The 13,828-nt window shown below is 55.1% G+C and overlaps 1 protein-coding gene across 2 annotated transcripts in view; it reads left to right on the top strand.

Moving 5' to 3' along the window:
• The window catches only part of UBE3C (ubiquitin protein ligase E3C), a 115,113-nt gene extending 108,445 nt beyond the window's left edge, over window positions 1-6,668 (top strand). For both annotated transcript variants that reach the window (XM_020888733.2, XM_020888732.2), the window contains exon 23: window positions 5,350-6,668. In XM_020888733.2, the coding sequence (XP_020744392.2) occupies window positions 5,350-5,520 (171 nt within the window). In that variant the 3' untranslated portion in view covers window positions 5,521-6,668. The remainder of the gene's footprint in view (window positions 1-5,349) is intronic.
• The last annotated feature ends 7,160 nt before the right edge of the window (window positions 6,669-13,828 follow it).

The raw sequence follows: 13,828 nt of genomic DNA, 5'->3' as shown, positions 1-13,828 counted from the left end.
TGTTGATCTCATAAGTTGGCTGAATATTTTTATCAGTTGAAATTGGTCATGGGACAGCTTGGGTTTTCCTTACTCATATAAAAGAAGTGAAGTTAGGTTTAATAAAGAGAAAGACAGCGGTTGTATATAACATGAAGTAATGCCGGGTTAGGGGAGCATGTACATTGGGTGTGCTTGTGAAGCTCACAGATTGACATTCGCCTTCCAGTAACCTTTCATTGATGAGTTATATGTCAGTTATTTTACTTTGAAATTACTTACAATGTGTAGAAAAGTTGTAAGAATTGAACAGAGAACTTATCAGCCCGGGTTGACCAGTTTAAATCGTGTCACATTTGTTTTGTCATTCTGTATTCATGTATTTCTTTTTGAAATCATTTGGGAGTAAGTTGAAAATATCATGTTACTTGCACATTTTTCTTGCAACACCAATCTCTCTTAAAAACCACAATTAAATTATCAAAAATAAGGAGTGTGCAATGATAGATTATCTAATCCTCTGGTTCACAAGTATGATCCTGAGACCAGCAGCTTCAGCATCACCTGAGAAGTCGTTACAGGTAAACATTGTCAGGGCTCACCCAGACCCCCCCAAATCAGCTCAGGGAGGGGGCCAGCCACCTGTTTCCACCTTCCCTCAGGTGTCGGGGCGCCTGCAGTGGCTCCAGCCCCACGGCGTCCTCTGTGGACCTTGCGCTTCCCAGTCTGGAGTCCAGCCTGAGGCTGCACATTAGTGGCCGGTTCCCTCCAGTCTGTGCCGTCTTCAGCGGTCCAGTCACATTTTCTGAGAATGCACCTCAGTGCACTGGAGCAGTTCCACCCTCAGGACACGGGTACTCAAGGCAGACCCCCTCACACATTCACGCAGTGCTCACAGAACTGCAGCAGCCCACAGCTGGTCGTGGAGAAAGGGAATGTGGTCTGTCCAGGCAGTGGGGTGTGTTAGGAAATTAAACGGAATGGATTGCTGATACAGATGCCCTGTGTTTGAACATTGAGAACGTGCTCAGTGAAGGGAGTGAGACACTGGAGGTGTGGTTCCTTTTACACAAAATGTCTTTAAAGGGGTGGATAAAAAAAAAGGGGGGGTGGATAATGGAGAACTTTGGCAGAGAAATGGCAGCATTCTGAAGTTGAATTTAAACTACATTTAAATGACTAAATATATAGCATGTGAATTACACTTTAAAATGTTTTTTTTTTAATTGACATTAATAGCTTAATACAGTGTCCCAAAAAGTGTCCCAGAAATAGAGCAGTGGGAATGTCCCTGGTCGTCCAGTGGTTGAGAATCCGCCTTGCAATGCAGGGGCCAAGGGTTCGATCCCTGGTTGGGGAACTAAGACCCCCACATGCCGGAAGGCAGCTAAGCCCGTGTGCCGCAACAAAGGCTCCCATGTGCTGCTAAGACTTAAGACCCGACTAAGCCAAATAAAATAAAGGAGTGGACAGTGCAGTAAAGACATGGGGCGTGAGCTGTGGCGTAAGTGCAGTGATGCTGTTTCCACAGGATGTGGGGGAGCAGTGAATAATAAGTGAGTGTGAGCAATTAGTGAATAATATTTGCTCAATGATACTAGCAGAACTGAAGTCTCTTCTCTGTCTTCCAAATTTTCAGAGGGAGAAAATAAAGCCTGCAAAACGGGACAGCCAGAACCAACTGTGTTTACCAAATAATAGAACACAAAGTTAATGTGGACATTCATAAAGCAGAAAACATAGAAATGAGAGCAGGCTGAAGTGTCAGAGCAGTGAACGTGCAAAGAGGAAATGCAGGTATTAGAAGGAAAACCCTGGGACTGAGTTGGAGAAAAATAGCTGTGTACAAGGCAGACACCAGACAGGTGTCACAGGCCTGGGGGGTGGGAAAGCTGAGGGACCTGTGTTAGCGTTTGAAGTCTCAAGTAGAATGGCAGGGAGACTTAGTGATGCTTCTGGCTTGGGATATAAGCCCCCCTCTTCTCAAAAGAAATGGATGGATCGACTTGATGGGTTTAAGCCCTGATCTGCAGAACCAGGTGTCAGAATTGGGCAGCAACCTGAAAGGAGCACATCTCTGCTTTTTGGTTCCTCTGAGGCTTGCAGTGAAGTCTGGAAATCTTGCTGTGTAGGAGGATTTAAAGAGCAGGAAGAGTGCAGATGAGATGAGATGTGCCCAGTGGCTCATGTAAACGGAGTTAATATAAAAGGCTTTCCCATCGATCAGAAGTTTTTATTGTCTAGTGGTATAAACAGTCACATGAGTTAAATCCTTATATATTAAGATTTTAGTGTGATTAGGAAATTTTGTCAGTAACATTTATAATGAGAGACAAAGCTTATAGTGTCTTCCAGTTTCAAAACCACACTAAACCTGGAAGAAAACTGAGTGTGTGGTTTCAAGAAGGGAAGTTTGGAGGACCTGATCAGAGAGCTGAGTGGAAGGCATTCCCTTTAGTAGAAGTGAGGAATCTGGCTTGAGGAGTCCAGATGCTCTGGCCAGTGGAAGAGCCAGTTGTGTGTCACAGGTTTGGGTGGGAAAGCTGAGGGACTTGTTTCAAGTCCCTAGTAGAATTGCAGTTAAAATTCTCTGGTCGCCTGTTGATGATCCCGTATAATCATAATTGAGTTATAATTATACCATGAAAAATAATTTTTTGGAAACCATGAAATAGTCATCCTATTTCAGGGTTTTTTTCAGTGATTGAAATCATACTAAATGTGAGGTTAATTAAGCGTTTTCCGGTGCTTTTGACGTCATTCTTAGACTCCAGGTTTGGGGAAACCACTGTGATGTGTGTGCTCCCCAGTTTGCTCAGGGTGCCTGCTGGCGGGGTGGCAGACTCAGACTTGAAAGCAGAGAGTGGCTCTTGGCTGAAGCACCCTCAGCAGCCAGGGTGGTCGCACGTAATCTGGAAGTTAGGCCTCTGCTCATGGCCAGTTTGCTGAGAAGAGCAGCATCTGCTGAAGCTAATTAAAGCTTAATATGCTTAACGAATGTGACTGTTACAGACGCAGAAATCATTAAAGTGCTGTAGAAAATTGTTAAATTGCCATCAGGCCTCATAATAAATTGATGATTTTTCTCACTCTGAATTAATGTAAATTCCCGTTGTACTCTGCTTAGTTATGCACAGAATGGTGCCCTTGACTCAGATTTCAATGAAGAACTTCATTTTTAAGTTTTGAGACTCCCAAGTAGGAAATTCAATTAGCATTATGAAAGAAACAGTAAAATGTGGCATATATCTGCAAAATGTATTTCAGACTTTCCATTGAGCCCTGACTGACTGCGTGTGCAGCGATCCTTCTGTTTCAAAAATGTGTTTTTAATATATTCAAGCATCTGAGAAAGTTGTTTCCCTCAACATCTTCAAAGTGCTAAGTAATAAATGCAACAAATATTCTTTCTGTTCCTCTTTTGGTTTCTATTGAAACATCTTAAGCGGCATTTAAAGTGTCACATAAATTATAATTAGGGGAAAGACAGCGGTTTTAGCAGTGTTGCCTGCCACAGAGACTGCTGAGACGAGGCTTATGCTCAGCAGTGGAGAAGCGCACAGAAATGGAGCAGGTAGTGTGTGGGCTGTGCTCACGCTCACGCCCACGTTGTAAAGTGTGTGCTAAATTCAACATGTAGGTGACAGAGTCCAGGTGAAACGTGGTTTCGCTGGTCAGGCAGCCGTGGGTGACGGGTGCTCTGGGTCCCTGCCAGGCGGGAGCAGCCCTCCAGCCTCGTTCTGTTTTCCTCGACAGTGGTTAGTAATTATTTCTTACGCTATTCCTGTTTTTCCTTGTAACGGGGTTAATGTTTTCATTATAGAAGGTCGAGAGCTGTGGTTAGTTAGGAGAGAAAACAGCGCCCGTAACTGCTCTGCCGGTGCTGCTGAGGGCGTCCTGGCAGCGAGGAGCCGGGCCGTCCCTGCGCCCAGACCATTCTGCACTGGCCCGAGAACGCCATGTTCCGATGTATCGTTTCTTCCTTTCTAGCTGATTTTTCTATAAAGAAAAGCTATTTTTTCTCACCAGCTCTTAGGTTACCGTGAGGACTGCTGGTACAGAAAAGATGGAGTAAATCTTGACTATTCTTCATTTACCAGTTATTGAGGGGGATAACTAGCGTTTTAAGGACAGCCAGTACATTTTAGTTTTACTATCATTCTGAACCTTTAGCGTTTGCTTTTTTCAGTCCATGGCACCCCCTCCCTTTGATCTTCCATGTCCCATCTGCGGGAGGGCAGTGGGCTCAGGGTCTGTAAATAAGTCCCAAGCAGCCGTGGGTGGTTTCTTGCTTTCTGATGTGATGGGGTAGTGACACTTGCTGTGTGCATCTCCTGGCCCATGTCGGGGTCACATGTTTTCCAGGAAGCCCTGATTCCTTTCCTGGAGACCAAGCTGGTAGAGAGCAGGGCTGGGCCCTTGGCCTGCTCATTGTCACCAGAGGTCACTGTGTTCAGGTCTTTCCAGGGCACAGAGCTGGGACATGGGCGCTGTCTTCTTGAGAGAAAAATTCATCAAAGTTCACACTGCTTTTTCCAACTGACATTCAGGTGTGTAAGGTTTTTATTTCTTTGATTGTATATTTGGATCTCTCTACCAGTGATTAATCTTGGCTCCTATTATTAATAGTTCATTTGCTTGCTCTGGTAAATTCTAGGATCCTACAATAAGTTATATATAATTTTCACATAATAGTTGCATGTAACACTACAGTGATTTTAGAACAACAGTACCAGTAATTTACGGTGACATTTCTGAAAACCATTTAAGATTCCGGCCCCCCCCTTTTTTTTTTGGCCACGCCACATGGCATGTGGGATCTTGGTTCCCCAACCAGAGTTTGAACCCCCATCCCCTCCATTGGGAGCTCGTGCCTTAACCACTGCCCGCCAGGAAAGTCCCTATGGTTCTAGGACACGGGCAACCCAACCTCCCGTGTTTAGAGGGGCCGCCTTCTCTCCTTGACTGAGACCGCCACCTCCCCCTGCTCCCGGGCCCCTTTGTGGTTCACTTGGAGAAGAGGCCCGTCTGCTTTTCCCATGTTTTCAGCAAAGAGGTTTATTTATACATTCAGCTCTTTACCCTGTACCTTTTAAAATTTTAAACTAATTTTTAAAAGACTAAAAAATAAAAACTTTAGAGGCCTTTTCACCAAAAAGACTCTGTATTCACTCCCATGCATTCACGCTGTTCTCTGTCCCTTAGCCCATGCACAGTATCGGGTAGAAACTTGGAGCCAAGTTTGAGGGCAGTGAAAAAGCGGGTGTCCCCCTGGGGACAGGTGAGAACAGCCGTCACTTCCTGCGTGAGTCTGAAAGGCTCCCTGCAGGCCGTGCTTGGTGACCGCGCCATGCGCCCGCTGTCTTGCAGGAGCTGTACCCCGCGTTCTGCATCCACAACGGGGGCTCCGACCTGGAGCGGCTGCCCACAGCCAGCACCTGCATGAACCTGCTGAAGCTCCCCGAGTTCCAGGACGAGGCGCTGCTGCGGAGCAAGCTCCTGTACGCCATCGAGTGCGCCGCGGGCTTCGAGCTGAGCTGACCCGTGGCGGCAGCCCACCCTCTGCGGAGACGGCGGGCCTGTGTGCGCCCCCGGCTAGCAGGGCACGCGCGCCGGCCTCCCAGCTCTCCTGGGTCCCTCCCCGCCACCCCTTCCTGCATTTTTAAGTGATTTATTAAGTTGTGCTCACGTATTTAGATGGACGTTGCTTTTCAAATAACTTAAAATAACAGATGTTACATGCCACATGGCTAACATAGCAATTTTGCCAAGAAGAGCACAGTTTTAAGACTGGTGGCAACTCAGTGAAATTAACCAAAGATGAAGCTTTGGCTCTGCTGCGGACGAGCCCCCCCAAGCTGGCGACCCGGTGCCTGGCGGGGGCGCTGCTCGGACCTGGCTCCGGTCTGCAGAGACACGGGCCTCTGGGGGCCACTGCTTCTCGTGTGGTTGAATTGTTTACAAGCCTCATTGTTAAAACTAAAGGCTTTTTTTTTTTTTTCCTGCTGCCTTCTCCCAAAGTGGTTAGGTTGGAAAATAGATAACAATGGTAATATTTTATTTGTGTTTTTTAAGCCATCTCCCCAGAACGGGACTAGCATGCTTGTTTCCGGTCTGCCGCTGACCTGCATCGTGATGGTTTGGACATTCCTGTGTGTGGGTGTGTGTGAGGCGGGTCCTTCCCTCTCTTCCTTTCTGTCTCCACCTCGTGCCTGGAGAGCTTTCGGGGTGGGGAGGGGGCCTCCGTCCTGCTCCTGCGCGTGTGCGACCCGCGTGAGCGATGCTGGGGGAGGAGGCCCGCAGCCCCTCCCGAGTCACTTGAACCAAAGTGGCGCTGCGCCTTTGCACTGCGGCCCGGGCCGCGCCCCCTCGCCGGGTGCTGCGGTGCGGGGGGCGGGCGCCCGGGGCGGGGCGGGCGCCCGGGGCGGGGCGGGGCGGGGCGGTCCTCTCGGGATTCGGCACTTTATCAGGACCTGGCGAGGGGAGCGTCTGAGAACTCGCCGGAGGACGCAGGTGCTGGCCGGTGTTCGCTGTCACTGGAGCGCTGGGCTGGCGTGGGGGACGGGCCACAATTAGCAATATCCTTTTAAATGTGGGGGAGCCAAGTGACACTTCTGAAACAATGACCATTATCAAAACAAAATGTATAATTTCTTAATTTGAAGAATAAATTAAGTGTTTAAATGCTATTTGTAGTCTTGATATACAGAAATAAAATAATTAGGGTTTGTCCTTGGTTTTATTTTTTTATTTTAGGTCGTTTTATGTTGGATGGTCTATATCTTCTTTACTTATTAATTGATTTGTATATTAGCAGTGTTTTGGAAATGGAATATCTGGGACTGAAGAGAAATGGGCTGTTACTCTTAACTTGGATTTTCTTCCTTGGCTATTCTGAGCTTATTTATTTATTTGTATGTTCCAATGGCTAAATATTTGCATTAAATTTTTTTCCCAAGTTTGTGTTGGAGTCATACCCCAAATCATTGTGATTGGTTCTGTTCTGCCCTAGTAAAGCCACAGCTTCTAAACGTCAGTTTATCACGTTTAAATGTCAACAGTTGAGACAGGGCAGTAACAGGCTCTGGTTCAGAATCTGGTATACCAGACTGGCATCTGTGAAATGCCCCAGGCGAGGCTTCGAGAAGACTGACTGGAAGCAGCACCCCCAGCTCAGGCCTTGGGGAGAGCCAGCTCGCCGGGTCCCCGAGGGCCCTGGTGTTAGATTACCGAGAAGCACTCAAGTAAGGCTCGCCCTTCTCCAGTCATCCGGCCTGCCACTTCCTGGTCCGTCCCGGCATCCTGCTTCGTGCTCCTGTCTTGGTGCTCATGCCAGGGAGAACCGCTGGAGGAGCACTGTGACGCAGAAAACTAGAAGCTGAAGGCCTGGAACCAGAGCCACGCTGGTCTTCCGCTGGTGTCTTAGTCACCTGTCCCGAGTTCCTCTGCTCCAGGTCTGAAAGGCTTTCAGGAGCAAAGTGAAGGGTGCCCCAGATCACACAGCCTCTCTGCCACAGAGAGCAGCAGACGCCCCCGGAGTTTGTCCTGGGAGGAGTTAACGTCCACTCCCCAAACAGGGTGAGTTGCTGAGCCCGCTCTGGGCTTCCGAAGTTTCTTTCCCGGCGTCGCGGTGGTGGCCAGAGTGCACAGCCGAGGCTGATGACCAGCAGGTGCAGGTGGGCAGTCGGGAGAGGGCTGAGAGGATGGAGGCGGGGCCTGCTGGGAGCCCCTGGTGCCCTGGAGAGCCGTGGACCACTAGAGGCCTCTGCTTCCAGAAAACTCGGCGAGTTCTTAGGCCTGAGTACTTCATACCTCAGCTTACCTATCTGTGAAATGGGGAAAATTAAATACTGGTCTCCCCTCACTAAGACAGACCCACTTCAGCACCTGTTTTTGGTAACCAAAAGAAATTCAACAAGGATTTGTGCTTTTACCAAGAAAAAAGGGTGAAAGGTGAAGATTGAGTTTGCTCAGCCTGCCTTGCAGAGAGCGTTTCAGAGGCGGTGTCCACCCCACAGGGAGCAGCCCTGCCCAGCTCCTTCCTTCCCAGGGACCACACGAAGCATCTCAGCATTGAGCTGCCACGGTGTGAACTATGTCTGTGAGCATCTGGGCTTCTTCGGTTTATCTTGTGCATCTGTGAGCAAGACGGCTCCTCCAGTGACTGCTGCTTTCCTTTAGGCCTCTGCGACTCAGGAAGGGTCTCCGTTGGAGAGTGGGGGACCCTGGGCTTTGGCTTCACAGGAGGGTTACACAGCTTAGATGAGGGCTGTAAATAAGCTTGTGATGTCAACGTTTATGAGCATAATTATAGAACCTTGTTTTAACTTAAGCAGTTTGATGTCTCAGGTAGCAGATGTCACCTTTTGACGTTTGCACCTTGATTGTAACATTGTCACCCTTAGGCAACACTGTTCCCTTTTCCTCTGAGGCCATGAGCAGAAAAGTCAGGCTTCAACGCCTGTTTCTCCGGGTGACCCCACCTCTGGGAGCACGTGCGGCTGCTGGCAGCACCCTCGGGATGGCGGGTGGCTGGACCCCAGCCCTGGGCGCTGCGCCCATGCAGGCAGGCAGAAGTGAGGAACACGGGGGCCAGCGCCTGTGAAATGAGTGTGCCGAGACATTGATGCTTTATTACCTTTCATGGGTCAGATGAAAAGACACTTGTGACGTGGCACCTGGAGAAGAGGCCAGCCTGTCCCGACATGAGTGTCTGAGGCCCCACCTTCCCTTCCCCTTCCCGCCCCCTCCCCCCCCCTCCCCCGTGCCTGCCCACTACTCGGGGCCCCCCAGGCCTGAACCCCCCCCCCCGAACCCTCAGGAGGTTGGGCCATGGAGGGGACCGTGCAGGTTAGGGCCCGGGGCATGGCGGGTGGTGTGCGGCAGGACAGGGCCAGCCTTCGGGGTCCCTGCCAGAGGCTGTGCGGCTTGGGCATGCCGCCGGAGGAAGCTCACCGAGGCCCAGTGGCCAGGGTTTGGGGGGCGTCCCGTGGGCTTCCCAGGTGGCACCAGAGGTAACGAACCCACCTCCCACTGCAGGAGACGAGAGATGTGTTCGATCCGTGGGTTGGGAAGATCCCCTGGAGGAGGAGATGGCGGGCCGCAGTCCATGGGGTTACAGAGTCGGGCGTGGCTGAGCGACCTAGCACGCGTGCACACATGTGTCTATGTTGCACCTGTGTCCCCTGGGAGAGCGAAGCCCACAGTGTGGGCAGGGCTGGCCCAGAGCTGGGGCTGCTGAGTGCCGGGGTAGGAGCCCCACACGTGCCGCGCTTTGGGGATGATCCCGGGCACCCCGGGTGTGCCCTGTTGCTGCGGCACCGGCCGAGCCGCCTCCACCCCTCGGCCCTCCTTTCCCTGGGACCCCACACCCGCCGAGCCCTCTCCCAATGCGGCCGGCAGGGGGCGCTGGGGCTGCACACAGCACACCCAGGCCCAGACGTGTATGCGCACGCTTGTACACACACACACACACACACAGAAGGGGAGGGTTCCCAAGGGAAGGGCCTCAGCCCGGTGTGGAAGCACGGAGGACTGACGGGACGGACCAGGGGACATGATCTGGCCTCCCCGCCCTGTGGACGCGCCCCGCTGCGCGCGCTGGCCCTGCCCCCGCCGCCACTGCACCACCTTCGGGACGCGATGCCCTCTGTGGCCGCCCAGCCCACGGCAGGCAGCCCTGAACTCGTGGGGTCTTGGTTCCCCATCCCGGGATGGAACCCGCTGCAGCGGAAGCGCGGGGTGTCAGTCCCTGGCCCGCGGGGAAGCCCCGCCCTGGTGTATTTGGCCTCCTTTCCTGCTCGGCCTGCTACTGGTTTTCGGGTTTAAGTCTTTTCTCAGCCCCTCCCTCTGCTGGGCGTATTTCCCCGGCCGCGGGCCCTCCCTGCCTGCGAGTCCCAGGGCCCAGCGCTCAGGGCGGGCTCTTCAGGGACCCCACCTTCCCACCCGACCTCACGTCCCCTCCCTCCGTTGTCCGTGGTGATTTTAGCTGCTGCTTTTGTTCAGAGCTGCACATGCACGCGGTACAGAGTCCGTTGATTCTTTAATTTGATAAAAACACAAAAAGAACTCCCCGACCCCCACCCACGGCTGCCTGAACCCCGCACTGCGTGCTGTGTGGCACAGAGGTGGACGCGCAGGACTTGCTGAGGTCTGACGTTCAGCTGAGCAGCGAGAAGGACAAGCGCCGTGTGCAACTGCGTGGCACACAGGCCCGGAAGGCCTTGTCGCCCGTCTGGGGCTCCGGGTGGCCTGGGCAGCCGCCGTCTCAGCTGGGGGCCTGCCTTCTGAGCCGCTCCTGGACTCCTGGGGCATCTGCATCCCGCCGTCATCGTGGCGGGCGGGTCCCCTGCAGGACCGCGGCGCAGGTGTGGATGGAGGAGGAGACCCCGGGCCCCTCTCGGGTCAGGCATCTTCCCCGGGGTCGGCTGGGCTGAAGCGTGAAACCCAAGGACCAGGAAGGACCAGGAGGCGGCGGTGCAGAGACCGCCGGGGACAGAGGTGTCGGGGCTGCGAGGCCGCGGCGGGGCGGGGCCTGCGGGGCGGTGTCCCTGCCCGCAGGCGCTGTTCTGAGAATGCCGCACGTCTGGGGGCAGGGGCAAAGCCCAGCACGGAGAGCGGCTGCTGGCCGTCCAGGGTCTCTCTGGAGTGCAGAGCCGTTTGGTGAGCACGCTGGGCAGGGACACCAAGGTCAGCACGGCTGCCGACCCTGGCCCGGGGCTGCTGCCTGGGTCACTCGGGCAACACCCGTGCCAGCCTGGTGACCGGGCCTCCTCAGCGCTGCGGGGCTTGAAGAACACGTTTCCAACCTGGCTGCCCCTGGGGGTGGCGCTCGGAGGCGGCGCTGCTTCAAGGCCCAGCGGAAGCGGCCTCCCCAGACCCCCACGAGCCGCGGGGTCTCTGCCGTCTCTGGCGCTGAGCGCCTTGTGTTACAACCTGCTGCCCCCTCGCCTGTCTCCGCTGCTGCACCCCGCCAGGAGACATCAGCCACCCTCTGGGCACATTCTGGGGCGTCACAGCTGGTGGGGGCCTGGAGACCCTGGCAGGAGGCAGGTGGGAGGCTCGGTGGCTGTGCCCCGCCCGCCCAGTCCCCTGTGAGGAGCGGCCGGTCGAGTTCCCGGGCACCTGATCTCGGCCTCTGCTCTCATCCGCCAGCTCACACCCTCCCCAGAGGCGTCCACCCTCAGTTTCCACGAGCGGGAGGCGCCAGGCTGTGCTGAGGGGTTTGCAGAGCAATTCAGTCTCCAGTAACTGAAGACAGAGCTTCAATTATTCACGGCGTCGGCAGAAGCATCAGTCGCATGAGGCGCCGCCATCTGTGCCAATGCCCAACCCATAGGGACGTGCAGGTGGCCCACGGGGTGGGGAACGTGGCTTCTTGCACCCTCTGCGGGGGCTTCCAGGCCATGCAGTGCCCGACGCCACCCCCCAGGGCTCAGCTACCAGGGCGAGTGGGCAGCATGGGGCACCGGGGTGCCAGGTCCCCAGGCACCAGCCCCAAGGGGAGGTCATGGCCGCCTTGAGAGGTCACGGCCCCCCAGGGAGGTCACGGCCCCCATGAGAGGTCACAGCTACCCCCAGAGGTCATGGCCCCCCAGGGAGGTCACAGCCCCCCAGGGAGGTCACGGCCCCCATGAGAGGTCACAGCTACCCCCTGAGGTCACGGTCCTCCAGGGAGGTCACAGCCCCCAGAGGTCACTGCCCCTCAGGGAGGTCACAGCCACCCCAAGAGGTCATGGCCCCCCAGGAAAGTCATAGCCCCCAGAGGTCACAGCCCCCCAGGGAGGTCACAGCCCCCAGAGGTCACTGCCCCTCAGGGAGGTCACAGCTGCCCCCAGAGGTCATGGGCCCCCTAGGGAGGTCACGGCTGTCCCCAGGCCTGTGAGCTGATGTCCAGCGGGAAGGGGTCTCAGGCCGACAGTGGACAGTGGCCCGCAGCACGGGTGGAATTCCCACCTCCTGGGAGTCCCGTGTGTGCTCTGGCAGCCTGCCCAGGGAGCACAGTGGGTCCACAGGTCGGCACGGGCAGATAGTGGGCAGAGGTGCAGCAGGGTGACCAGCTGCACTGCCGGCCCCCCAGGTCACCGGGCACCTTCAGATCCTCTTCCCGTCACTCCAGGGCCAGGGGAAGGAGGCGGGCCTGCTGGGGCAGAGGGCAGAGGGCAGCTGGATCCAGGTCCAGATGCTGGAACAGCCCAAGTCTGAGGTTGGAGGTCAGAACAGGGCGTTCGGGTCAGGTGGACTCTGCCCAGCCCAGCCCAGCCCTGGGGGCAAAGGGCCAGAGAGTCTGCAGACAAGAAGCAGGGTGGACACCCCCTCAGTAGCATGGGGGCCACCAACGGGGCTGCACCCCGCCGTGGTGCACCCCGTTGTCCCGGGGACTCCGGTGGGAGCTGAACGCCGCCCTTTGAGGCGCCTCGGGGAGGCCGGGCAGCCTTCCCTGCCCCAGAGCACGCTGTGCCCGCTCTGGGACTGCCGTGACGTCTAGGGCCGCTCGCCTGGAGCGACCCTCGTCCTGCCCCTACCGGCGTCCTGATGCCTGGCCTGTCAGTGCTCCTCGAATGTCACCCCAGGCTTCCCGCCTCGGTGAAGTGAAATCACACTTGCCCACAGCCCACGTGAGCACTGGAGACCATCCAGAGCTGTTTTCCTGGCCCTCCTGAGGGGTGCGAGGCCAGTCTGCTCTGGGCCGCTGGGAGCAAGCCTGCTCGGGGTCGCTGCCCTCCCAGTCCATCCACGTGTCAGGGGGTAAACGTGTACCGGGAGACCGGGAGAGGGGAAGAGCAGGCCCCGGGGCGGAGGGGGCATGGCGCACTTGGGCCTGCCCCGCGGGGCGCCCCCATGGCGGCCGCCCTGGGAGGTCCACTCCCCAGGTGTGCCCTTTGGGCTCCCGGCGGCCGCGCCCCGCGTGAATCAGGGCTGCCCGGCTGGGTGGGGCCCCAGACTCCATGACCTAATGGCGTTGTCTCTAATTGTGGCTGCAGGTCTGCTGGCACACAGGCGGGTGTTGGAGCCCCGCCTGGCCCAGGGGGTGGGGGGTGTTGTGCCCAGACTGTTGGCTGCAGGCCCCCCCTGGGCCTGGAGTTCTAGCCACCTGTTCACAGCCGCCTCCATCTCCCTGATGACCTCCTGGCAGGCAAGGCCCTCAGCCAGTCACTCTGCATCCCAGGGCCTCGCCCCGGGTGTGGTCAGAGTTCTCAAAGCGTTGGATGAACAAGGGCCTGATACAGCTGCGAAGGGCAGGGAGCGGTGACCAGGGGGAAGGGACCATTCCTGGGTGGGGCGTCTGGCATCCTGAATTCCTGATGGGTCTTCATCCTTGAGAATCCAGGGCGGGAAGTCAGAACACCTGAGAATTTCCACCACTCTAATGCTGATTGCTTAAAATGACTGAATCATTTTCCTATGACAGGTTGTGTTGAAAGCTTGAGGGCCTGGGACTTCCCAGTGGTCCGGTGGTTAAGACTCCCGGCTTCAAAGGCAGGGAGCTCGGTGTTCCACCCCTGGTAAGGGGACTAAGATCCCACATGCCACTCGGTACCCGCCCCCCCCAAAAAAAAAAGTTTGGTGGCTTTTCTGTTTCCTTTATTTTTATGTATTTACATTTTTGGCTGCCCTAGGCAGCTTGTGGAATCTCAGTTCCCCAACCAGGGATTGAACCCGGGTCCCCAGCAGTGAAAGCACCAGGAAGTTCCCTTTTCTATTTTAGAAAGATATGATAATAAATGCACCATTCTCTATGATTTAAAACAGCTCTGGCCACAACTTGGTAGACTACCTTTATTGTTCTTAAAATACTTGCAGCATTTCTCAGACCCTCTTCATCACCGTGGATGTTTAGAGAGTTCTG

The sequence above is a fragment of the Odocoileus virginianus genome, chromosome 1 (genome assembly GCF_023699985.2).
Source record: "Odocoileus virginianus isolate 20LAN1187 ecotype Illinois chromosome 1, Ovbor_1.2, whole genome shotgun sequence".
Taxonomy (NCBI): domain Eukaryota; kingdom Metazoa; phylum Chordata; class Mammalia; order Artiodactyla; family Cervidae; genus Odocoileus; species Odocoileus virginianus.
The sequence above is the reverse complement of the archived record's forward strand: the minus strand, read 5'-3'. Positions and strand labels throughout refer to the sequence as shown.